This window comes from Ceratotherium simum, chromosome 39 (assembly GCF_057802395.1).
Source record: "Ceratotherium simum simum isolate JZ-2026a chromosome 39, ASM5780239v1, whole genome shotgun sequence".
NCBI lineage: Eukaryota > Metazoa > Chordata > Mammalia > Perissodactyla > Rhinocerotidae > Ceratotherium > Ceratotherium simum.
The window spans coordinates 2,797,694-2,823,514 of record NC_141938.1 but is presented as its reverse complement, the minus strand read 5'-3'; the positions used below and the strand labels follow the sequence as shown (position 1 = coordinate 2,823,514).

Sequence of the window (25,821 nt, the reverse complement as noted above, 5' to 3'; positions counted from 1 at the left end):
ACAAGGGCTGGTCATCACACTGACCATACATCCAGCAGTCATCTTAGCACCGACCAACAATTGGCTCCAGCTGCAGACATTACCGACTGTGAGTGATTCCCTGAGAGTTGCCCCTTTGTGGAAAAGAACTCCAGGAATCTCATGTCTCACAGTTGCCTACAATAGAAATCAAAGTAACACGTCTCTACACATACGAAGGCCACACACCATTCCTCAGCAGGGCATTCTTTATCCTCGTGGCAGTTCCGGACACTACTGATAGTAACAAAGGGACTCATTTCACTTTTCAGAATATACAATGCTGGGCTCTTCACAAGGCATTCAGTGGAAGGTTCTCCTCTCTTCCGAGTCTCAGGGTGCAGGCGTTACAGAGCACCATAATGGCTTATTGAAATAACTTCAAATTAGTGGAATGAAAGAAGGTCTGTTTATGTCATCAGTCAGTCATCAAGGGTGATTATTAATGCATCTGTCCTTATCTTTTCTTCCTAGTAGACTTTACTTTTTTTTTTAAGAGCACTTTTATGTTCCCAGAAAACTTGATCAGAAAGTACAGAGGTTTCCCACATAACCCCTCTGTCTCCACACAGTTGGCCTTATATTTTATATCTTGTATTACTTGTTGTACATTTGTTGCATTTGATGAGCCAATTTGACGCATGAAAGTTCACAGTTTACATTAGTGTTGACTTGGTGTTATACAATCTTTGGGCTTTGGCTAATGGAAAATGACATGTCTCCATCATTTCTGGATCATATGGAATACTTGCTCTGTCCTAAAAATCTCCTGTGCTTCACCTAGTCGTTCAGCCCTCCCTCCCACCCCCAAATCCCTGGCAACCAATGAGCTTAGAGTGCCTTATACCCTTATCTTTTCCAGAAAGTCACATGGTTGGAATCATACAGTGTGTAGCCTTGTCATATTGGCTTCTTTCATTAGCAATGATTTTAAAATTTCTCCATGTCTTTGTGGCTTGATAACCTCATTTCTCTTCATCACTGAGGAATGTTTTATCCTAGGGATGTACCAGTGATTGTTTATCCATTCGCCTATTGAAATTATCTTGGTTACATCTAGGTCACGATAATTATGCATAAAGCTCCTATAAACGTGCATGTGCGGGGTTTTTGTGAACATCAGTTTTCAACTCATTTGGGTAAATTTGAAGAACATGATTGCTACATCTTTTGTAAGTGTAGGCTTACTTTTAAGAAACTGCTATTCTTCCAAAGCAGGCATATCAGTTTCCATTCCCACCAGCACTGAATGAGGGGTCCTGTGCTCCATGTTCACCATCGTTCGGTGTTCTCAGTGTTTTTCATTTCAGCCATTGTAACAAGTGTCTGGTGATACCTCATTCTTCTTTTATTTGCAATTTCCTCGTGACATATGATTTTGGGCATCTTTTCCTGTGCTTATTTGCCATCTGTATATCATTGTTGAAGTGTGTGTTCAAATCTTTTGCCCATTTTTAACTTGGTTGTTTGTCTTCCTTTTGTTGAGTTTTAAGAGTTCTTGGGATGTTTTGGGTTCCAGTCCTTTACCAGATAAGTGATTTTCAAAGATTTTTTGCCAGTGTGTGGCTTGTGTTTTCATTCTCTAAACATCGTATTTCACTATGGAAGTGGAAGCTTTTAATTTTAATGAAGTCAAATTTCTTTCTTTCCATCTTGGATCTTGCTTTTGGTATTGTATCTAAAAATTAATCACTAAACCCAAAGTCACCTAGATTTTCTCCTCTTTCATCTTTTAGGAGTGTTGTAGATTTACATTTTATACTCAGATCTGTGATTCATTTTTAATTAATTTTTGTGAAAAATGCAAAGTCTGTGTCTAGATTCTTTTTTTTTTTGCCTGTGGATGGCCAGTTTTTCTCGTTTTATTTGTTGAAAAGACTATGTTTTCCCATGGAATTGCCTTTGGTCGTTTGTCAAAGATGAGTTCACTATATTTGTGTGGATGTGTAGGAAAAAATCTACTTTGATGTATTAACATTTTATCATTCAGCCTCCCACTACACTCTTCTTAGTTTAAGGGGTTTCTTGGTTATTGGGGATTCTTTGAGATTTTCTCCATAGACAAAATTGTGCCACAAGGACAGTTGTATTTCCTGCTTCCCAATCTATGTACCTTTTATTTCCTTTTTCTATCTAATTGAATTAACTAAGAATTCCACTACAAAGTTGTCTAGAAGTGGTGGGACAGGACATCCTTGCCTTCTTCCTAATGTTACTGGAAAGCATCTAGTTCTTTCAGTGTAGTCCACTAATGTTAAACAAGAGCCCAGTTGATATCCTTGTAGGTTTGGGCAGAGGGGAAGCATTCTCTAGTCCAGCGATTGGGTCTCAATCTTTAAGTGAGCCTGTGTCCCTGGACTTGACTTCCTGTGATGTAATAAGGAAGATATTTGGTCTTTGACCTCAGTTCCTAGGAAAAACCTATTGAAGCCCTTGGGATTACTTGGCTGATAAGAGTGATCAAACGTCTTTTGTTTTAATGTGGCAACTCTTGGCCAGCTCCTAGATGGCTTCAGCATGGGGGTTGGACACCAGAAACACCAAGCCTTGATTAGAGACTTGGAGCTTACAGCCCCAGTGTATAGGGCTCCCAGCATCTGTCTGAGTTGATACCAACTTTCTCGGGTCACATCCTGGGAATGCAGTGGTTTGAAACATAAAGGTGCATCTAACACATCTCCACAGTGGGATCTGCCTGGGTGCATCCTCATCTAACCCTTGGGCATCAACATCATGTCTTCCCAGAGCGGGTCTTGAGGCCATTTCCAGCTCTTAAGTTTCCCATTTCAAGCCTACTCTGTGCCTGCTTGCTGGGAAACTTATTTAAATGCAACTCCTGCCCCACTCTGGAAATTTACTTTGTGTTGATGTTAAAATCAAAAGAACCAGTTATTTTACCAGTAAAATGAGTTTATTCAGGAATAGCAGGGGAAGTACAATTCAGGACATGCAAACTATGGTAAACCATCAGCAGGTAGGGAGAACAGAACAGAACAGATGGCCTTGCTTTTATAGAGGAAAGGAGGAAGCTGGGAGGGGCTGTTTGGAACAGAAGTCCATTGAAGGAGAAGGAGAGTTCAGGGTGGTGACAGTGGCTGAGTGTGGTGTTTTCTAATTGGCTGAGTATGGTGGTTTCTCATTGGCTGGGCTGTTGCTGGGTAAGGAGAAATCCTTCCTCCTGCTGTGTCTGTAGAGTAAGCTTCCTCCTGTTGGGGAATGGGAGGTACACTTCTTTCTGTTTGGGGTCTGCAAGGTATGGCAAGTAGTAGTGCCTGAGAGCTCCCCCTTCAGGGCTTCCTGACTCCATTTTAAATGAGATTTCCTGTATTTGTCTTCACATTTGCAACCCCAGGTGACTGTGAGGTGAGGCAGTGGCAGAACCCAGATCCTATGTCATGAGGCACAGGCCCCTGGAACACAATACTCCCCACTGTCACATAAACATCACAACAAATACAGTTTCACAGTAGTCTCAATACTACCACCAAGAATGTCAAAAAGAGATGCCCTGCCTTGTCCCAGCTCTGGGAGTCCCTTAGGCACCTGGTGGTACCTAAATCACTCTGAGATCTCTGGTACATTCCACTCTGTGGTTTCAGTGGCTCATGTGCTGACCACACCCAGCTCCCTCACTTCAGAACCTGCCTCCAGAGTGAGTTTGGAGCCTGCCCACCAACGCCAGTGCTTACTTTTTCTGGAAAAGGACTCACCCTACAGAGTTCCAGCCCTGAGACCTGTAGGAAATGGTAATCTCAGCCAGACCCTCCAGAGTTGCAGGGGCCCCCTCCCTTAACATGGCTTCCAGAATGCAACCGACACCACGCCAAAGGAAGTGGTGGGAAATTGCAGGACTTCTGCCTTTCCTGAAGTGCGCAGGCACAAGAGGTGGTGTCCCCACCTTGTTGGAGGCCACACCCACTGTTTCTTGAAGGGAAGAGGCAGAAATGAGCCAAGCCACATCCCAACTTGCTCCTTCAACAAATTCCATTGGTTTCCTGGGTCCCCAAGGTGATGTCTCTGTGGCTGGGAGACCTGGGGTCTGAGGTCCCAAGGCCTCCACCCCCCATCAGTGAACTTTCCAGGGCGGGGCAGTGATCAAGGCCTCGGTGAGGAGAGCCCACAGGGCTGTCTCCCCGACGTCTACTCGCAGGTGAGACCTCAGGGGTGATGGGTCACAGACCACGGAGCCTGCAGTAGAGGACACGGCGGCTGGGTGAGGACGCACAGACCTTTGTTGTCCTCGCTGAGCTTCCACTGGGAAGGCAAAGTGAGGAAGGGGCATGTGGTGAGGGGCGCATTTCTGGAAGTGATCACAGCAGCGTGAGGGGCTGGAACACGATGATCACTGCAGCCATCGTGAGTCCTGACTCTCCCCTCTTCAGGGCCTGGGCTGTGTGTCTCTGGGCCATTGTCTCTGAGGGTTTGTGACTTTGGGTGTCTGTGTGTGGGTGTGTGCACATATATGTCCAGTGAGTAAGCCTGTGAGATTTTGTATGTCTGTCTGGGGAGCTATGTGTGTGTGTCCTTAAAATCTGGAATGCTTTTATTTCACTTGGTGCCTAATTGCCCTGGTAGCACCTCCCTCACCATGTTGAATTAGAACTGACATGAGCAGACAAATCCCTGTCTTCTTTCTGATTGTATTAATCATGTGTTTTATTTTGTCTTTTAAGATCTGTTCACATCGTCAGGGGCCTCTCAGACATGGGGAGACACTGCCCCTCCCAGGGGGACCTAACTCCACGTTGGCAGTGGACAGCCTGTCTGGAGCAGGCCTTTCATGTGCACACCACCCGGTCCAGTGCCCTGTCGCTACAGACCTCCTTATCCACCTGTCACACACCAAGATGATATTTCCCCTGCCCTAAACCAACCCAGAGCCAGGTACCCCATGACTAAGCACCGTCCCTACACTCCACAGTGTGTTGGAGTTGTTCAAAGTAGCCAGTCCAAAGGTGCTTATACTCTGCCCTGACTTACATTTCCTATGGAACCCCAAATAAAGTCTGTGGCCTAGGTTTTTGTCCCACTCCTGATTCTGGCTCCTGGGCAAACCTGATCATCCCCTGTGACCCTGCCTGGCATGGCATGCCCCCTTATCTTGGGAAATGTAAGTAGCAAAAGTCTTTCAATGTCATTGGCCTGTTTGTGTTGTCACATAGTCATCTCCATAAATTACAATCTCAAGGGTACAAATTGGACACTGACCCTAAGGAAAAAGTGTTCAGTTAAGATGGTGGAGCCACCATGGAGGACTGAGTGAGGTCTGTGGGAATATGAGTCCACAGCAGAGGTGATGTTTACCAAGGAGCCTGCAGCAGAGGACATGGGTGCTGAGTGAGGAGATTGTCACCTTTGTCCCCTCACTGAGCTCACAGAAGAAAAGCAAAGTGACAAAGGGACAATTCATGATGAGTGAGTTTCTAGATGCATTTGTAGCAGTGAGAGGGGCTGGAACATCATGATTCCATCCTTTTTGGGCCCTGACTCTGCCATCCAGTCTCCCATTTTGTGTTTTTTGTAGAGGTGTGCTTTTTGTCCTGTGTGGTGTCAGGAAGGGTGAAATCCCCTCCCCATCTGGAGGAGCTGAGACACCCTCTTTGGGGGTTGGCTTGGGAGCCGGGAGACACCCCTCTGCCAGGTGGGATGGGAGTGAGAACAATGCACTGTGTGAAGGTCTGGGCCTGTGATGAGGTCTGTGTGAAGCTTCCATGTGAGTGTGTGTGTGTCTCTGTGAGCCCTGATGTGCAAGAAGGATTGATGTGACAGGCCTTCTGGTAGGTGGTTTGGTGAACAAAGCAGAGCAAACATCCCTGTTTGGTTTAAAGCTAACATTTTACGAGAGAAGAAAGAAAATATATAAGTAAAATTAGACCATGTGTCTGGTGGTGATTGGCCCTAAAGAGTAAAGAAAAGTGGGGAGGAGTGCAGAGGGCCTGGGTTGTGTGTGTCTATGGGTATGTCTATGTGTCTCTGAGCCGTGAACTCTGAGGGTTTGTGAGTTTGTGTGTCTGTGTATGTCCTCTTATATGTGCCATGACAAGGTCTGCTTGATTTTGTTTCTGTCTGTGGGACTCTGTGTGTATGTCTTTTGAAATCTGGAATGGTTGTTTTTTTCCATGTTCGTGCCTAATAGTCCTGGTAGCACCTTTCCTACCACGTTGGGTAGAACTGGTGAGAGCTGACATTTCTGTCTTCTCTCTGATCTTAGAGAGAAAGCCTTCAGTCTTTCACCATCAAGAATGATGTCAGCTGTGGGTGTTTCACTGATGCTTTATTTCAGGTTGAGGTAGTTTACTGAGGGAGTTTATCATAGTTTATTGAGTGTTTTCCTTGTGAAGGGGTGTTAAACTTGGTCTAATGCTTGTTTGTATCTATTGAGATGATCCTGTAGTTTTTGATGTTGATTCTATTAATGGTTTGTTATGTTAATCCATTTTCAGATGGAAAACCAACATTTCTTTTCCTGGGTTAAATCCCACGTGGTTATGGTGTTTAGGTCATTTTATATATTGCTGGATTCACTGTACAGTATTTTGTGTAGCCTTTTTTCATCTATATTATAAAGGAGTATTTGTATACTATATTATAATGTAGTATATAGTATAAAATTATCTAATGCTGCATATAGTGTGTATCTGTGTGTGTATATATGGAGAGAATGTAGGATACAGTATATATGTATTTATATATATGGTATATATAGTATATTACATGTATATATAATAGGTAGCATATTGTATAGTATTAAATATAATTAGTATATATTATATATAAGTAAAATATATTATGTATAATTAACATGTATAATTAGTTTTGTAGTGTATAGTATAGTGTTACACTTTTACAGAATTGTATTACAGTCTTATCAATCTGTAGCTTACTGGGTATCATTACCATGTCTGTCCAGAGAATTATTCAAATAAGCCATTCACATCCTCCCATGGGAACATAGGGGCCCCTCACTGTCTTCATATTGAGAAGCCTGCATCCCCCCATTTGTTTTCCCTGTTTCTGAGTGCAACTGAGGTGTCAGTAGGTGTTTCAGAAATTATAACTTATTTATCAGCCTGAGGGTTGAAGTGAGGCTCTGCAGTTTGATGTGCAGAGACATGTGTGACCTTCTTTTGTATCTGAGTTATTATGAGCAAGGTTATCCCAGAGTGTTGTCTCCCAAAATGGTGACCTTGGATAAGGAGCTGACGTTGTTCTTGTTGCCAGGCAGCTAGACCACTGGCAATGAGCTAAGAGTCTGTGAAATTGTGAAGATGGGTGGACTGTGGGCCAGGGCACCCTCTAGCCTGATGGCCTGGAGGTTGACATCCTGCTGACCCTTGGGTCCTGTCTCTCATCAGGGACGGCCTGGGGAGGGACAGCAGCAGCAGCTCCCCAGTGTTCCCCGTCACACGTGCTGGTGGCACACCACCGTTGATGTGAAAGTAGGTGCAGGATTTATTTTACATGAACAAGAAAGCAAAGCACATTTCACAGTGTAAACCATGTGACCTTTGCATGTCAAAGGGAAGAAAGAAAAATATTTACTATAATTTGTTCTTTTTACGTAAATGCTGAAAAGACTTACATGAAATGAATTGCATTGTTATCTGTATGAGCATGGGGAATCTAGAAGCCAATGCTAGAACTCATGCTAGGAGCAGCCTTCGGGCACACTTTTAAATTTCAGGTTGATTTTTTGAAACTTAATATTCACAATAAACAATTCATGATAAACAAAAAAAGTATATGAACCATAGTTTATTTTTAATAGTGTTGAATAACAAAAGTTCAGCGGAGTAAGTTTTAAAGATCTAATCGGCCTTATTGAGCAATTCCTCAATTGGGCAGCATCCCATCTAGTAAGTAGAGAGGAGCTCCAAGGAGCTACAGAAAGGAAAATGTTTTAAAAGCAGGACAAGGAAGTCATAAACAGAAAAACGGAATACTTTAGGCAAGCTTACCTCCCTTTGGGGACAGAAAGGTCATATTAGGTGGATTACCTCATCTTCCTTTTGGGGATGGAGAGGGCCCATGTGGCAGATTACCTCACTGGTGCTGACCAGAAAATCCTAGACTGACCAGTTAAAACTACATCCCTGGGGAGGGTTGAAGCTGCAGTTAGGTTGGATGTTAAGCCTTGGTTTGGTGACATGGGTCTAGAAAAATGACTCCAATTGGGGTCTGTTTTTATCTTTTTTACAATTTCTCCCTTTTAGATCAGACTCAGGTTAACTGAGATGTGACCAACATCCAAGGCATTAGTGCCACTCTCAGCTACTGCTGTGAAATTCTGTTTTTGTTGTTCCTTCAGGTGGTATCCAGAGGTCATGATGCTTTTGCTTAACCCCTGTGACATTCACAGGTCAAGGCTTCAGGTTTACAGTCTTTAATCAGTCATCTCTTCATTCCTTTTCTGATGTTCCAGTCTTAGGGAGACCATTTGCTTGGTGGTTAGTGGCTGCAAACGTGCATTTAAAGCTTTTGAGAGAATACAGTGAACCGGGGAGGTTATTATGATTATAGTAAGCAGGATAGTTCTCAATATCTGGAGTGCACTTTAGAGCCATGGTCTCCAAGACCCAAACCAATCAAAAATCAAATGAGTCAAAGAAAGACCTTATTAAGGAGTCACCTTTTTTAAAAAGCCGAGTGGGTTGCTCAGTGATCTTATGTAATTGAGTTTTAGCTTCCCCAGAAGTGTTAATTCAGGTGCAGCAAGTGGTGTTGGCCACAGCACAGACACCTCCTTGCTCAGCTAAAAGATAATCAAGAGCTATCCTGTTACCAAGAACCAACTTTGGCCAGAGAGTCTAAGGATCTTTTTTGGGCAGCTGTTGTCTTAGCAATGGATTTTGTGATATCTTCAAGAGCTAAGGAGAGGTTTTCTGATTATATTCTCATTTACATTTGCTCCTAACCAGGGAAGTATGGCGCTGTCACAGGAAGTGAATCCCGAGTCCTGAATGCCTCCTGCTAGGTCCTTTCTGACTCAATGTAAATACAGGGTAGTCAACCAGTGAGATGTCTTAGTTCACTTGTGAAAAGTTAGGGGTCGGTTAGATACCTAAGAGGCATTGCCCAGTTAGGTGCCAGCCATCCAGGCATTCATAGGCCTGAGGAGAATGATAACCACTACAGGCAAAGATAAATTCTGTAGGGGCACAAACGACTCTCACTAAGGTGGCATTGTTAATGGATTCATTCACAGGGAGTGTTGCATTTGCCTGTTCCAGCCAGGGGTCAGTTAGATTTTCTCCTAGTTTGATATAAAAAGTTGGTCTAAATTCCAGAGGTTACCCTCCGTAACAATGGCCTGGGGGATTCAGATGTTGGCATTATCTTTCCAGGCCAATGCCAGACTAAGAGAAAGAAAGGAAAGAAGTAAGAGTTTGTGTTTAGCTGAAGTAGGAAGTCTTGATCAGGCATCTTAGGAGGAAGCAGTCTACATCCATGTCAGCTACTTCTCTTCCTTGTCGATTTGATTTGGAGGTCTCCAGCATCTGTCAGGACCAGATGTCAGGTGGAGCCTTCTTCAGCTGTGAGGGGTCTATCCAAGTTTCAAATCCCTGCAGTTTGGCTGTTATCTGGGTAGTGAGGAGGACCTGGTATAGTTTCTTCCAAGAAGACTGAAGAGCAGTCTTTATTCTTACGAGTTCATTTTTATGATCTTAAAGTTAACAGAAAGTTGTAGTTGTCAAAAAGTCCTTTCCTTGAATCTCCTTGAAGATGAGGCACTTTTCCAGGAGCACTTTTGTAAAAGCATCAGAGTAAAATAATAACTCTCTGTAAATGACAAAAGACTTAAAAATGCCCCTGGTTAAAGATCTAATGAGAGCTCATTATAATGGAATTGATAAGGAAAATTGGTTATTTTTGTAACATACAACATTTTAAGATAATAACTGGAATTTTGACTGAAGACATTATACCAGGACATATCAGATTTCCTGGAATTTCACACAATTTCTGTAACACTTAGAACACATACCTATGTAGACACAACATAAAGAAAACTTAGTATTCTTGTTTGACAATGCTTCCCATGTAATTTAACATATCAAATACACCTAACTAGTTTCGCATCTCCCTTTTTTATAAAGAGAGAGAACAAATCCTTTGAGATGTTCTAGGGGCTCTCTGGAAAAACCCAAAGTTAGTTCAAAGTCAAAAACACTTCGTTTAGAAGGATTTTTGAGAAGTTTGTCAAAAATATCAAAAGGATTTAGATACTTGCCAAATAGGATCATGGATCATTATGAAACAATACTTAATTATCTGTTTGACCAAAATAACAATAAAAGATTTTAAAGGCAAATACAAAAGTTTACATAGTCTTGAGTAAAATTTAGCTCTTTTAATATTGAGAGCATTGGGTTTAAGTAATCAAAGACCTGATTAAGACAACATGAAACATAGGTGATTATTTTGAGAAGATACAAGAAGACACAAGATCTTTGGGTTTTTTTCCTCTAGGCAAATTACTTAAAAAGATAAAGAAGCAAACCTTTTATAATCTCTGATTATCAAGAGCAGACCAATGGTTCTGGAAAACTTTGTCATTTAAACAGAGAGAAAACCAAATACTAATTTTGCAACAGCTTCCTTTTGCTATTAAAACTCATTTACTTGGGCCAGCCCTGTGGCTTAGCGGTTGAGTGCGCATGCTCCGCTACTGGCGGCCCGGGTTGGATCCTGGGTGCACACCGATGCACCGCTTCTCCGGCCATGCTGAGGCTGCGTCCCACATGCAGCAACTGGAAGGATGTGCAACTATAACATACAACTATCTATTCGGGCTTTGGGGAAGAAAAAAAAAAGGAGGAGGATTGGCAATAGATGTTAGCTCAGAGCCAGTTTTCCTCAGCAAAAAGAGGAGGATTAGCATGGATGTTAGCTCGGGGCTGATCTTCCTCACAAAAAAAGAAAAAAAAAAAACTCATTTACTTAATTAAATTTATTCCAATCTGAGCCAGCCCTGACCACACAATAAAATTCCTTTTCCTTATTATTGTTAGTAGTTTTAATTACATATATTAGAATTTTTAACCCTTAGAAATTTTTAATTTATAGTGAAAACTTAGAAGCAAATAATTATGAACTTTTACATTAGCATTCAGTGGATTGGCAGACATATTATAAATACTTTTTATGATTTCTAGAAACGTGCTTCCTTGTAGTAAATTTTTCAGCGTGGCATAAGACTTGTTTACTAATAGAGTGAAATATCTTTAATTCCTCTGTAGAAGGAAGCAAAAAGTGGATACACGTATGTTCACTACTTCACATTTCAGTATTTCATCTTATTTGGAAATGATCTGGATATTCAATCAATTTAACCTAATTCATCATTTAACTTAACTCAGCAAAACTTTAAGGTTACAGATTACCAGAAAGACTTGGGGAGGCTATATAAAAAGTTTACCTTTGAAATTTTTATCTTACTTTCATCTATTTAATTTGCTTGTTCTTAACGACTAAGTTTACATTACCCATAAAAACGTCAGGCCTCTCTGAGGATCATTGGACACCTCCCCTTAACATTCCCTGGTGGCTCTGCAACAGCCTTTGTCATGCCAAGATCTGCACTGGTCGTGGGAGCCATAGGAAGGACTCAGGGGGATGCAGGAGACCTAGAAATGGTGAGTGGGCGGCCCCGGGTGAGGAGGGGCTGGTGAGAACCGGCTGTGGCAGGACCTGGCCTCCCCGCAGTCACCTCTGGAGTCTATGGACCTGAGTCAGCCCGTGGCACCGCTTGGACTTCAGTCCCCTCTGGCCCACAGTGTTGGGGCTGGGCTGGCAGCCAGGACCCTGGGCATCCTGTCCATCACTACACACTGTGACTTTGGCCCCAGAGCCTCTCTGGGCAGCTCTGCACCCACAGCCCAGTGTCTCCCCAGATGGTGGAGTGACCATGGGGAGGGTCATCAGGGACAATTGTGACTTAGTCTCTGGAGTTCATGTGTGAAAGGAACTGTGGTCTGTGGGGTCCTCAGTGCCTCCTTTCTCACCAGGGGGCTCCCCAGGGGGCACTTATTTTTTCCAGAGTTTTCCAAATGTTTGGGGAGCAGGCACTCAAATCCAAAACCCTGTCCCCCCAGCCTAGCTCTTCCTAGGGCTGCCAGTAAGTCTCTAAATTTCCAGATCCCTCCCCACATTCCCAAACCCAGCTTCCCCTTTCCAGTTCACAGAATCATTATCAACTCTTCATCCTCTGTGGTGCATTTCAAGTAGACCTAATATTTTAACTGTTTACCCATGGATGACTCTTTTATAAAGATTATATTGGTCTGTGGATATTTTACATGAGAGGAAAGCAGAGAATAACCACCTGGAACTATGTTGCAGGAAATCCTTGTGCCCCTCCCTCCAGGATCTTTCTGGGCACAGACAGCCTATGGGAAGTCCTTTTTTTTTTTTGTGAGGAAGATCGGCCCTGAGCTAACATCCATGCCAATCCTCCTCTTTTTGCTGAGGAAGACTGGCCCTGGGCTAAATCTGTGCCCATCTTCCTCCACTTTATGTGGGACGCTGCCACAGCATGGCTTGACAAGCAGTGCATCGGTGCACGCCCGGGATCCGAACCTGGGCTGCCAGCAGCAGAGTGCGCACACTTAACCGCTAAGCCACAGGGCCGGCCCCTGGGAAGTCCTTTGGGTGGAGGTTCCTCTTGAGAAACTTTCCCGGGTGATCTGTCCTGTCAGCACTGCCCCTCCCTAGGTGCGTGATGTAGAAAAGATTTATTCACTTATTTAAGCCTCCATTTTTCAATAAGTATAAATATATTTAATCAATAGAGCTTGGAAGACTGTATGAAATAATTACAAACGGGCAACAAAGAGGGAACTTCAGAAAAAATAAAATATTCCTGTGTTACATTCCATTTGTTAAGAATACTTGTTTCACTCTTTCTTCCCCTAGTGTGTGTAGTAAGTTTCTGTGGTCTGGTCTTTACTTTGGATGTTTTCAAATGAAATTCCAGGGCTTAGACATGCAAACCGCAAGTGTTCAAGTGTGATTTGTTGCCATGGAAATAATAATTAACTTATAATTTTCTTCTGAAATGAATAGATATTTGGGGTTTTCTAGTTGAACTAGTAAAAGTGCATTATAGTTTTCTTCCCTATTTTCCATGGAAAGGCTGGGTTTAAGTGATTTTGCTGGATTATTCAACACTGGGTTTGCGTCATTTAAAATAACGGTGAGGTTCCAAAGCGTCTCCAGTGGGGGCAGAGGACTGAGGGCAGTGAATCTAAGCTAAGGCCCCCTTGGGCCTGCAAAAGGAAGGACTTGAAGGCCCACTTGTTCTTCCTGGGGATCCTCCCCTTGCAGATGTCCTGCCTACTCACACCGCTCATGGAAGGAGCCTCTATACTGAGAGGAGCTGCAGAGCCCTGGAAAGCTGGGGGTGCACATGCACATGGGGGTCAGGGAGTGATGCCCTTTCTGAGGTTGTGGTCCTGGTTCCTTAGGCCTGGACATTTTAAATGTTATGTTTGAGTTTTCCATCTACACTGTAGGTGCACTGAGAGCGTGAACTGTGGACATTGAGAAGTCTGTGAAGATCAGGTGTTCTGTCCTGTAGACAGAGGGTTTATGAATTTGGGGGTTCATTTGGGTCAGAACCTTAACCTGAATCAGGCTGAGCGTGTCCTCACTGTGAGAATGGAAGCCTGGGGGAGTCAGTGCTTCCATGCTCACAGGAGAGGGGAGGGTGTGTGGAGCTCCCAGAGTTCACTCCTGTGGCTGCTCAGGTGCCCCACCCTCCTTCACCAGGCACACAGCACTCTAGGGGTTACATCTCAACTGGGAGTGCTTAGACCCTATATTTGGGAATATGATCAACTTTCTGAGTATGGGTTTTCCTTCTGAACTGTAGGCAAACAGGCTGCTTCTATGAGCTGATTGGAATATTCGTGTTTCTGTCCTTGAATTCCTTTATCAGGTGAAGATGGCAGCCCTTTGATTCTAGTTTCCATTAGTACTTGGGGTTTTAAAATGTAAGATGCAGACATATCATGTAAGGGAAGAAAATTGTGCAGCCAAATAGAATTTTTGTTCCATTTAGGCAAGAGAACCTCAAGATGTGAGATGGGTGTATTTAAGTTCTCAGGTGCCTTTTCCATTTTTAGGTCAGTTTTTGTGTGTCCATGTCCTTAGAGAACCTTGACATTTAAAAGGCTATACTATTCTTGAGGCAAATGAATTTCCTATTTTAATGGATGTGAGGAAGAAGCACTTGAATTTCTATTTGCATTGATATGAGGAAATAGGTCAAACCTTATGCAAAACTTTGGAATTCCTGGTTTATTGTAGTGCTTAATTGCAAACCTCTATTGTATTATAATATGCTACTTCTTCCTGAAAATATCCCCAGTGTGAGATATAGTGGAGGGACAAACCATAATGTCCCTTGTCCTTTTAGTGAGAAAGGGGTTTGTAATTTTTTTATGTTTTACAATTTTGTATCCATTAGTGTTTAAAGGATTAAGTCTTGGAGTGGTTTCCTTTGTAGAAACATTAAAATTAAATTAATTTTTAAAAGCAAAAGTTAATTAAAAATAATGATCAAGCATAGGAAAATATGGTGTTGGTACTGCACAAAGGCCATGATCTGCTCGCAAGACAAAAGCCAATTGTCAAGAGGCAAGATGGTGGAAAAGAAAGGGCAGTTTGTTACAGCTTGCTAGCAAGGGGGAAGATGGCGGACTAATGTCTGAAAGAACCATCTTAAGGAGCACAAAGTCTTACAGCAGTTATATAGGCCGGTGGGTTATAGGGGAGGGGGTTAGGAATGTTGACCCTCTGGTGTTACAGACTGGGAGTTGCCACACGAGATCTTTCAGTTTTCATTGATGATGGCTATCAGCATAGACTCTCTGTTTGGGGGTCATCACATTCCTAAGGAACTCGAAAGAACAAAGTTATCATCTTATCGCAGCTGGGAGGTACATGCACAAGCAGGGGTCGTAAAATCCACAGAGCAGTTAGATCTCCTGGAGGGTGCAGATCCAGCTGGGTTAGTTAGTCAGAGGTCATTCAGAGTTACAATAGGGCTTCTTTTCTACAACATGGCTTCCCTCAGGTCAACCTTGTCTTGAGCCGGTATCAGTGTATATAAATCTCTCTCCTTATTTTAAATAAATAATGCATGGAAAGATCAAAACAGTTCCTAAGAGAGGAAACTAACTTAAGAAGACTCCCTGCTTCCATGTCCTGCCCCACTCCTCTGCTCTCACTCCAGCCCCCCTCAAATGACCAGTTTTGATCACTGCTTCATCATCCTGTTAGTGTTTCTTTATGTAAAAACAAGCCAGTGTGAATGCCTATTTTTCTTACCTCTGTTTGTTCTTATAATGAGTGTCCGGGGTCAACATGTTTGATGTTTGACTTTTGAAAACTAAGCCTCACCCCTCCGTTTTCCCCTAGGCCTTCTTATCTGGACAGACTGATAAGAAAGCCTGGAATCTTCTGCACTGTGAGCTGCTGCTTGCTGGGCAGCTCCTCCTGTGAGCTGTGCTGCCCTGTGTGCATTGTTGACCCACCACGCCTGGTTCTGTATATAGGGAACTCTGAGTTGGCAGTTTTAGTTCTCTTAGGAGCAGGAGTCTGGGAATGAGGCCCTCCTTAATGTGGTCCCGAGTTATGTCTTGGGTGGAAACTATCTGTGTGTTTAGAGTGAAGGTGAAACTGAGGCTGGGGTCGCCTCCACATTAGGGGGAGTCTGGGGATTTGAGGATGATTAAACCTTGTGAATGAGCTGAGCCCATCAGATGGTCACTGGTTAAAGAGCAATTATTTCAGAGGGAAAGAAGAGATAGAAAAATGCAGCCAGTAGGTAGCAGCATTGCAGAGGGCTCACCAGGACCCCTAAGTAACTCTGCTGCTGCCACATCTGTGTCTGTTGCAAGAAAGATCCTGACCCTCAGGGTTATAGTGGACAACACCATTGGTCTAAGTTTGGCACAACAAAGGAATTAGTTCAAATCCAATTTAAGCCTGGGGTCCTTAAACTCCATAAAACAACCAGTTGTCATGCAGGAGGCCTCTAACCCTGATGGCAGTGGTTTGAGGCTCTCTGGAAGAGGGCCTTTAGTTGTCCATAGGCTTCTGATGAGAGAAACTGCCCTAGTCCCCCCACTATATGCCATTAGAGCTGCTATTGTCACCAGGTACTGAGATCTCTTGAAAATAGAGGCTCTCACAAGCACTGAGCATGTTACCATCTCTCAAGGTGCCTATTATGCCTTTGGCCCTGGAAACAGCCTCCCACCAGCTCAGCCCAGCTACTGACACCTAGTTGTGATATGATGCAGCCTAAACTTGGTCCCACAGCTTATGCCACCTGCAGCACCTACATGGCCTTTCTTCAGTTGATTGAAATATACTATGGTGGTGGAGGAGGTCACCCCCTCCCAGACTCCTTGGTTCCCTGGGTAGTCCCTTGGGATTAACTGAATGCACAGCACTGGAAAGTACAAAGAATTTAAGGACAACAATACACATTCATACATGACGGAGCTCAGTGGAGAGTTGCTGCTCTTCATCCCTTAATTGGGACATCCCTGATGAAGAACCAAACCAAGTGTCGCCAGAGCCAACTAAATATCAGGCAGTCATCTTACTACTTGCCAAAATTTGGCCTCATTTGCATATGTTCACAAACTCTTGGATGATTGTTTGAGTTCCCCCTTTGTGGTAAAAGAACTTTGGGAATCTCCTGACTCAGAGATACCCAAAATAGAAATCAGGTTAACACTGGTCTGCGCATTACTAGGTCTACAATACAAGGCTTCACCAGGACACTCGTTATCCACCTTGGAGTTCTGACACCACTGATAGTAACCATGGCACCTCTCAGAGTATACAGTGCCCTGCTCTCCAACAAGGCATTCGGTGGAAGTTTCACCTCCCGTATGGGTCTCAGGCTCATAGAGCACCATACTGGCTTATTGAAATCAGCTGGATGAGAGATGTCCTATTTCAGTCATCACGGGTGAATTGTAATGAGTCTGTCTTCATCTTTTTTTTTGAAAGACTTCAGTATTTTTTAGAGAAGTTTTAGGTTTACAGAAAAATTGATCAGAAATGACAGAGAGTTCCCACATAACCCTTCTCTCTGCATCCACACAGTTTGCACTCTTTTTCACATTTTGTACTACTGTGGTACATTTGTTATAGTTTCCAAACATATGTGGATGCATTACAGTGCTCAGTGTACATTGGCATTGACTCTGTGTTGTACAATGTGTGGATTTTGGCAAATGTGTAATGACATGGATCCATCATTTCTGTATCACACAGTGTAGTTTCTCTTCCCTAAAAACCCTCTGTGTTCCCCCTATTGATTCATCCCTCCCTCCATCCCCCAAATTCTTCACAACCAAAGATGTTTCTACTGGCTCATGCTCTTGTCTTTTCCGGAATGTCATATACTTGGAATCATACACTACATAGCCTTGTCACATTGGATTCTTTACTTAGGAATATATTTTAAGTTTCCTCCATGTGTTTTCATGGCTTGATACCTCATTTCTTTTTATCACTGAACAGTGTTTCATTGTATGGATGCACCACTGATTGTTTTTGTCTATTTGACTCTTGAAGGACATCTTGTTTAAAACTCTAAGTCTTGCCAATTATGAATAAAGTGCCTATAATCATTCATGTGTGGGTTTTGTGTGAAATAAGGTTTCAACTCATTTGGAAAAATACCAAGGAGACTTACTGCTGGATCTTACTCTCTGTAGCAACAGTGTATTTTGTTTTCAACGAAAGTTCCTGTCTTCTACTGTAGGGGTACCAAATTCCATTCCCACCAGCAATGAATGAGGATTATGTGCAGTTTTGCATTTTCACCAATATTTGGTGTTCTGAGTGTTTTCCGTTTTACCTATTTAATAAGTGTTTAATCATACCTCGTTGTTTTATTTGCAATTTCCCAGTGAATTTGATGTGAAGCATGTTTTCATATTGCTTATTTCCCATCGATATATCTTCTTCAGTGAGCTGTCTGTTCAGATCTTTTTGTCAATTTTTTAACTGGGTTGTTTGTCTTCCGACTATTGAGTTTTAAGAGTTCTTTGGAAATTTCAGATTCCAGTCATTTATCCATTAAGTGTTTTACAAAGATTTTCTCTTACTCTGTCAATTCTGTTTTTATTCTCTTTACACTCTCTTTCTCAGAGCAAGAGTTTCTCATTTCAATGAAGTAAAACTTTTGTTTTTTTGTGGACCTTGCTTTTTGGTTTTTTATTATACAAATTCATCTCCAAACCCAAGGTCATCTAGATTTTCTCCTATGTTATCTTCTAAGAGTTTATTCCTTTGGCATTTTATGTTTAGATCTGTGATGTGTTTTGACTTAATTTTTGTGAAAGGTGTAAGGCCTGTGTCTACCTTCGTTTTGTGTGTGTGTGTTTGCATGTGGATATCCATTATTTCCATCAATATTCATTTAAAAGACCTTCTTTTTCATTTGAATTGCCTTTCCTTCTTTGTCAAAGATCAGTTGACTATGTTTGTGTGGGTCTATATGGAAAGGAATTGACCCACGTCTCCTTCAACCTTGCTATACTCTCTTATTAATTCCAGGAGTTATTTCTATTGTGAATTCTTTCAGAGGTTTCACAGAGACAATCATGCTGTATGGAACAAATGTTATAAATTTCACTACAGGATTGATAAATATGTTCCATCTCAAGAAGTGAAAGTTCCCCTCTATTACTAGTTTATTATCATAAATGGGTGTTGGATTTTATTAAATCCTTTTTTATTTTCATTTCCCTCTCCTTTCCTTTCTGATGTTAGTAATTTCTGTCTTCTGTCTTTGTTATCTTCACTAGATGTTTATAAATTAGTCTTGTCAAAGAACCAGGTTTTTTCATTTTAATTTTCCCCATTGATTTCCCACAGTCACATTGATTTCTTTTCAATTGTTATTATTTCTTTTATTGTGCTTACTTTGGGTTTAATTTGCTCTTCTTTTTATTGTTTCCTAAGGTAGATGCTTACATTATTGATTAGAGATCTTTGGTTTTTCCAGTGTAATTGTTCCATGGCATAAATTTCCCTCTAGGCACTGCTTTTGCTGCATCCATGAACCTTTGGTATGTTGTATTTTCATTTTATTTAGTTCAAAATGTTTTTTCGTTTCTCTTGAGACTTCTTTGATCCTATGTATTATTTAGAAGTGTGTTGTTGAATCTCCACATATTTGGGGGTTTTCCAACTATCTTGTTGTTACTGACTTCTAGATGAATGCCTAGGTGATGTGAGAGCATATTTTGTATGCTTTCTGTTCTTTCAAATTTGTTAAGATGTGCTTTATTTCCCACAATGTACTTTGTCTTGGTGAATGTTCCACATGAAATTGAGAATAATATATATTCTGCTGTTGTATGAAGTGTTCCTTAGATTACAGTGAAATCCAGTTGTTTGACAGTCCTATTCAGTTCCTCTGTCCTTCCTCATTTCGTGCCTACTGGAGTTTATAATTTGTGATAAAGGGTTGTTGAATTCTAAGCTATAATACTGGATTCATTTATTTCTCCTTGCCTTCTATCAGTTTGTGCCTTATGTATTTTGCACCTCTGTTGTTACACACATAAACATGAAGGGTGGCTGTGCCTTCATGGAGAATAGACACCTTTAGCAGTATGTAATGCCCCTCTTTATCTCTGAATTTTCCTTGGTTTGGAATCTGCATTGTCTATAATTCATACACCTATGGCAGCTCTCTTTGGATTAGTGTTGGCATGAAATATTTTTCTCCATCCTTTTACCCTTCATCTATCTGTGTTTTCACACTGAAAGTGGGATTCTTGTAGACAGAAGATAACTCAATTTGTTTTTTATAAATTTGATATTGCTATATCTTTCAAATATATTGAGACCATTTTTTATTTAAGTGGTTATTGACACAGCTGGATTAATATTTACCACCTCTTTTACTGTTTTTTATGTCTTCGTCTTGTTGATTGATTTTTTGTCTTCCAACTTTTTTCTACCTTCTCTGTTGAAATTGAGCATTTTATCTGATTCCTTTTTTCTCCTTTCCTAGCATAGCAATTACACATTTTTTAAAAAAGTCTTAGTGGTTGCCCTTGAGTTTTCAGTACACATTTACACATAACCCAACTTTTCTGCCAAATAACACTATACCACCTCACTGTGTGCAAATATTTCATAACACACTATTCCCAATTTCTGCTCACTGTGCCTTGTCACATTGCTGTCATTTATTTGACTTGTCCATAATCTTTTCATTACCAAATAACATTGTTGCTATTATTATTTTAAACAAAGTGTCATCTGTTATATTAATTGTAAAAATATAAAAGATATTTTACCTTCATTTTTTTCCTGTTCTAATCCTATACCTTTATCATTTACATTCTTTCTGATCAATTTTTGAACATTTCATTCAAAGTTAAGTGTATCATGACAAATTTCCTCAATTTTTGTCTCAGAGAGGCCTTCTTCTTTATTTTTGAAAGATAATTTTGCTTAACGTATAATTCTCGAAGAGTGGTATTTTATTTTCAACACTTTGAATATTTCACTCTACTCTGTTCTTGCTTGCATGGTTTTTGAAAACAAGTCTAATTTAATTCTAATCTTTAGTTTTTTATACCTAAGGTGTGTTACTTCTTTGTCATTTCTCAATATATTCTCTATCTTTGATTTTTCTGTAGTTTGAATATGATATCCTTGGGTGTGCACTTTTGTAGTTTATCATGTTTAGTGTTCTCTGAGCTTCCTGGATGTACAGTTTGCCAGGTATCATTAATTTTAGGATATATTGGTGATTACTACTTCACTTGTTTCTTCTGTTTCTTTCTGTCTTTCTTTTTCTTCAGGTATTCCTATTATATGTATTTTAAACCTTCTGTTAAAGAGGGTTGTCCTAGGCTTCATGGATGTTGTGTTCTGTCTTTTTTGTTCTTTTTGTCTGCTAATGATAATATTTGTTTCATTGTATAGCATTTCTGTCATTTCCCAACATGCTCTAGACCTTGCAATTACAGAGAAATATGATGTGAAGCAATCACAGTAAAAATGTGTAAATAATTTCTTTGTGATCATGATGTTCTTAAATTGATGAGGAAGTGTGTACAGAAAAACAGTGAGTTTTTGATGATGACATCATAGAGTAAATGGTTGGAGATGACAGAATCATATGTAACCTTCCTACAAATGGAGTATGGATGTCCAGTGCCGTCAGTCTTATGCATCCTACTCTATGCATATTTGTGATGTTTTAGGACTCAGTGGCCATTGAGGATGTGGCTGTGAACTTCACCCCAGAGGAGTGGGCTTTACTGGATCCTTCACAGAAGAAACTCTACAGAGATGTGATGTGGGAAACCTTCACGAACCTGGCCTCAATAGGTAAGAATGAGGACATTCCTTCACTTCATCAATTAGAGAACAAGTGTTTCTTGCCCATCAACATGGTTCCAAGATTTAGAATGTGGAAAGGAGAAATGTTAGTAAATAAACTAGAAATGGTCATAGCTCATCATGGTCATAGAATCTAAAATTTTTTCTCTAATTTCTAATACTTTGGAATCAACTTTCTCAGTCTACATTTCAGGAAAAACATGGGAAGATCATGACATTGAAGATCAGTGCAAAAACCAGGGGAGAAAACTAAGGTGAGTCACACTCCCAGTTTAAAGCAGTGTCTCATGTGAGAATCCTCGTCTGTTATGAAATTTTAAAAAGAAACAAACAAAACAAATAACCCTTGATTCAAATTCAGCTATTCTTAGAAAGTTTTTACCAAATATACTTTCTGAAATGTGATGTAGAGGTTCAGCTTTTGCAAAAGAGTTCACTTGGAAACAGTATTAATAAACCCTATATAGGAATGTCACTGTTTGGATAATAGCAGGGGTGAATCCTCTTGCAGAGCATTCAGTATGTTAAATTTCACAGAATTCTGACAAAGCAGGAAACCTAAACTTTTCCTGTAAAACATAATATATATAACAAATATAAAATTAGTAATAAAGAAATCATTAATAATGTGCTTCTCATTTTTTACAGAAGTCATATGGTAGTGAGACTCTGTGAAAGTGAAGAGGGTGGTCAATGTGGAGAAGACTTCAGCCTTATTCCAAATCTCAATCTGAACATGAAAACTACAGGAGCTAAACCATGTGAATGCAGTGCATGTGGAAAAGTCTTCATGCATCATTCATCTCTTAATAGGCATGTTAGATGTCACACTGAACAGAAAGCATATGATGATCAAAAATATGGAGAAAAGCCATATATATGTAGGGAAAGTGGGAAAGCTTTCACTTTTTCCAGTTTTCTTCCAATGCATGAAATAACTCATACTGGAGAGAAACCTTATGAATGTAAAAAATGCACTAAAGCATTTACTTTTTCCAGTTCTCTTCGAATACATGAAAGAATTCATACTGGAGAGAAACCCTATGAATGTAAGGAATGTGGGAAAACATTCATTTCTTCCAGTGCATTTCGAGTACATGAAAGGAGTCACACTGGAGAGAAACCTTATGAATGTAAAAATTGTAGTAAGGCATTCAGTCATTCCAGTACTCTTCGAATACATGAAAGACGTCACACTTTAGAGAAACCCTATGAATGTAAGGAATGTGGAAAAGCCTTTATTGCTCTCACAAACCTTCGAGTACACATGATCACTCACACTGGAGATGGACCTTATAAATGTAAGGAATGTGAGAAAGTATTCATTTATCCCAGTTCATTTCGAATACATGAAAGGAGTCACACTGGAGAGAAACCCTATGAATGTAAAGAATGTGGGAAAGCCTTCAGTTTGTATGCTAACTTAAAAAAACATAAAAGAACTCACACAGAAGGAACACCTTATGTATGTAAGGAATGTGGTAAGGCTTTTATTTCTCTTCAATTTTTCCAAATACATGAAAGAAATCACACTAGACAGAAATTCTATGAATGTAAAAAATGCAATAAAGCATTTACTTGTTCCAGTTCTCTTCAAATACATGAAAGAACTCATACTGGAGAGAAACCCTATGAATGTAAGGAATGTGGGAAAGCCTTTATAGTTCCCTCAAGCCTTCGATCACACATGATCTTTCACACTGGAGATGGACCTTATAAATGTAAGGAATGTGAGAAAGCATTCATTTCTCCCAGTTCACTTCAAAGACATGAAAGGATTCACACTGGAGAGAAACCCTATAAATGTAAAGAATGCAGTAAAGTATTCAGTTATACCAGTTCTCTTCGGAAACATGAAAGAACTCATACTGGAGAGAAACCCTATGAATGTAAAAAATGCAGTAAAGCATTCACTACTTCCAGTTGTCTTCGAAGACATGAAAGAACTCATACTGGAGACAAACCCTATGAGTGTAAGGAATGTGGGAAAGCCTTTATAGATTTCTCAAGCCTTCGATCACATATGATGTTTCACACTGGAGATAGACCTTATAAATGTAAGGAATGTGAGAAAGCATTCGTTTATCCCAGATTTCTTCGAAGACATGAAAGAAGTCACACTGGGGAGAAACCCTATGAATGTAAAGTATGTGGGAAAGCCTTCAGTTCTCATCAAAATTTCAAAATACATAAAAAACATCATACTGGAGAGACACCATATGAATGTAAAAAAATATAGTAAAGCATTTAGTTTTCCCAGTTCTGTTTGAAGACATGAAAGAACTCATATTGGAGAGAAACCCCATGAATGAAAGGAAAGTGGGAAAGCCTTTGTTTCTCATGCAAACTTTCAAGGATATGTGAGACTGCACACTAGAGGAAACAGCATATAAATGTAACGAATGTGGGGAAGTCTTTTGTCATCTGAGTTCTTTCTGAAGGCATGAAATTAGTCACTTGCTAAAAACCTCTTGAAAGTAAACAGTGTGGGGAAAAACTTCAATTGGCCTACATCTTTCTATGTGAAACTCTCACCAAGAAGAAATATAAATGTAAGTAATATGAGAAAGTTTGACAGAAATTAACTTGTCTATAATGTTCCAGAAAATTTTCAACATGAAAGATTTGTGTAAGAGTTGTAAATATATTGTGTTTACCAACCCTGTTTCTTAAATTGCAACATTGGATTGTGGATTTCTGTTACTTTCAGAACTGAATATTGAGGTGAGATAATTCTGCATGTCATCCTTCATCAATTGTACAGAAGCTTTCTAGGTAGTACTTTTTGCTTAAATTGGTTAAAAATAATTTCTCTTGAATTTTTAATAATGTTTTAATTGTTCTGTGTTAAGGGGCAATGGAAAATGACAGTGTGTATTTGTTGGGATTTCCTTACTGTCCTTGTGTTGCAGATCCTGGGTATGCCTAATCCACTGTGTATACTGTACCTCTCTTAGAGAAAGCTCCTTTTGGGGGCAGTGGGTATAGGAGCTGTTTTTATTTTCCATACTATTAAACAGTTGGAATAAGTTTTTATGTATGGCACGTTTATCAAACAGTATACTTTCCTGTGAATTATTATTTTCATATTTGGGCCTTTGCTCTTTGTTCTTCCTTCTGACTGGTATTTGGTGAATAGACTTTGAATTAAGTAGAGGCTTGTGATAGGGCAGCAAAATCTAGAGCTGGAACCATCACCCTGTATTGTGTTATGTCAATGGGGGTAATAATAAGAACTAGATCTTTATAAGAATCCACCTCCTTTATGTCCCATGTTGGAATTCACCAATAGCCTCACTCGCATGAGATTTGGAAGGCAGAAGCAAACAAGTCATTAGGCAGATTTTGGAGCCACCATAGAGGGAGAGAGACAGTTACATAGGAGCTTCAAGGAAACCATCTTCCAGCCCATTTTCTGGATTCTTTGCCCTTCTAGTCAAGAGTATCTTGAAAACTACCAACAACTGTTTGATTTCCATTTTCTTAGAGGTGAATTTTCCACAGATGTTTTCACAAGTTTCACATCAAAGATCCACTAGCGTTTAGATTTTTCTGTAAGGCCTCTTGTGTCCACCAGGAAACTAATTCAGACTTTTGTGGTTGGGAGTATTCTCCGATTCCCCTCTTCTCTAGATGACAGCTGTATAAGGTCTAATGTGTATAGGACAGACCTTATGCTGTTAATAGTGCTAATGAGTGTATTTTCTTGATTCACCATGACATCTACATGGGGCATAAAAAGGAGGACATAGGACTTTGTTTCTCTGCTGTGTTGTGCGGTGGCTGCCTTGACCCAGGTCTTCCACATGAGAACATTCACTTTTCTCATGTCAGGAAGACTGTGTGTCTTTCCTGTTACTTGTAGCTGAATATATTCCCTCAATATATTTTCAATAATGTTCGGTTGTATGTCATTAAAACTATGTGCATTTCCTTGTGAAATGAACACTTCTGTACTTGTTTGTTTGTTTGTTTATTTATTTATTTATTTATTGTGAGGAAGATCAGTCCTGTGCTAACATCTGCCAATCCTCCTCTTTTTTTTTGCTGAGGAAGACTGGCCCTGGGCTAACATCCGTGCCCATCTTCCTCCACTTTATATGGGACGCCGCCACAGCACGGCTTTCCAAGTGGTGCATCAGTGTGTGCCTGGGATCCGTACTGGCGAACCCCGGGCTGCCACAACGGAGTGTGTGCACTTAACCTCTTGCACTACCTGGCCGGCCCCTGTAGTTGTTTAAATGATATATTTTATCAACTGTTTTCTAAGCCATTGTATGTTAATAACTATTATTGTGGTTTTCATTTCCTGAGAGAAATATATTAAAGTCCATATTTATTATGGATTTTCAGATATACATTGCTATTTTCTTCAATTGATCATTATACATTATGAGTCAATTT

The 25,821-nt window shown here is 40.5% G+C and overlaps 1 protein-coding gene across 1 annotated transcript in view; it reads left to right on the top strand.

Annotated features, from left to right (window-relative positions):
* Nucleotides 1-25,373, top strand: part of LOC101400848 (uncharacterized) — a 31,791-nt gene extending 6,418 nt beyond the window's left edge. The window contains exons 3-5 of the mRNA XM_087425393.1: nt 21,279-21,405; nt 21,599-21,671; nt 22,066-25,373. Coding sequence (XP_087281519.1) covers nt 21,279-21,405; nt 21,599-21,671; nt 22,066-23,656 — 1,791 coding nt within the window. The 3' untranslated portion in view covers nt 23,657-25,373. The remainder of the gene's footprint in view (nt 1-21,278; nt 21,406-21,598; nt 21,672-22,065) is intronic.
* Nucleotides 25,374-25,821: the final 448 nt, after the last annotated feature.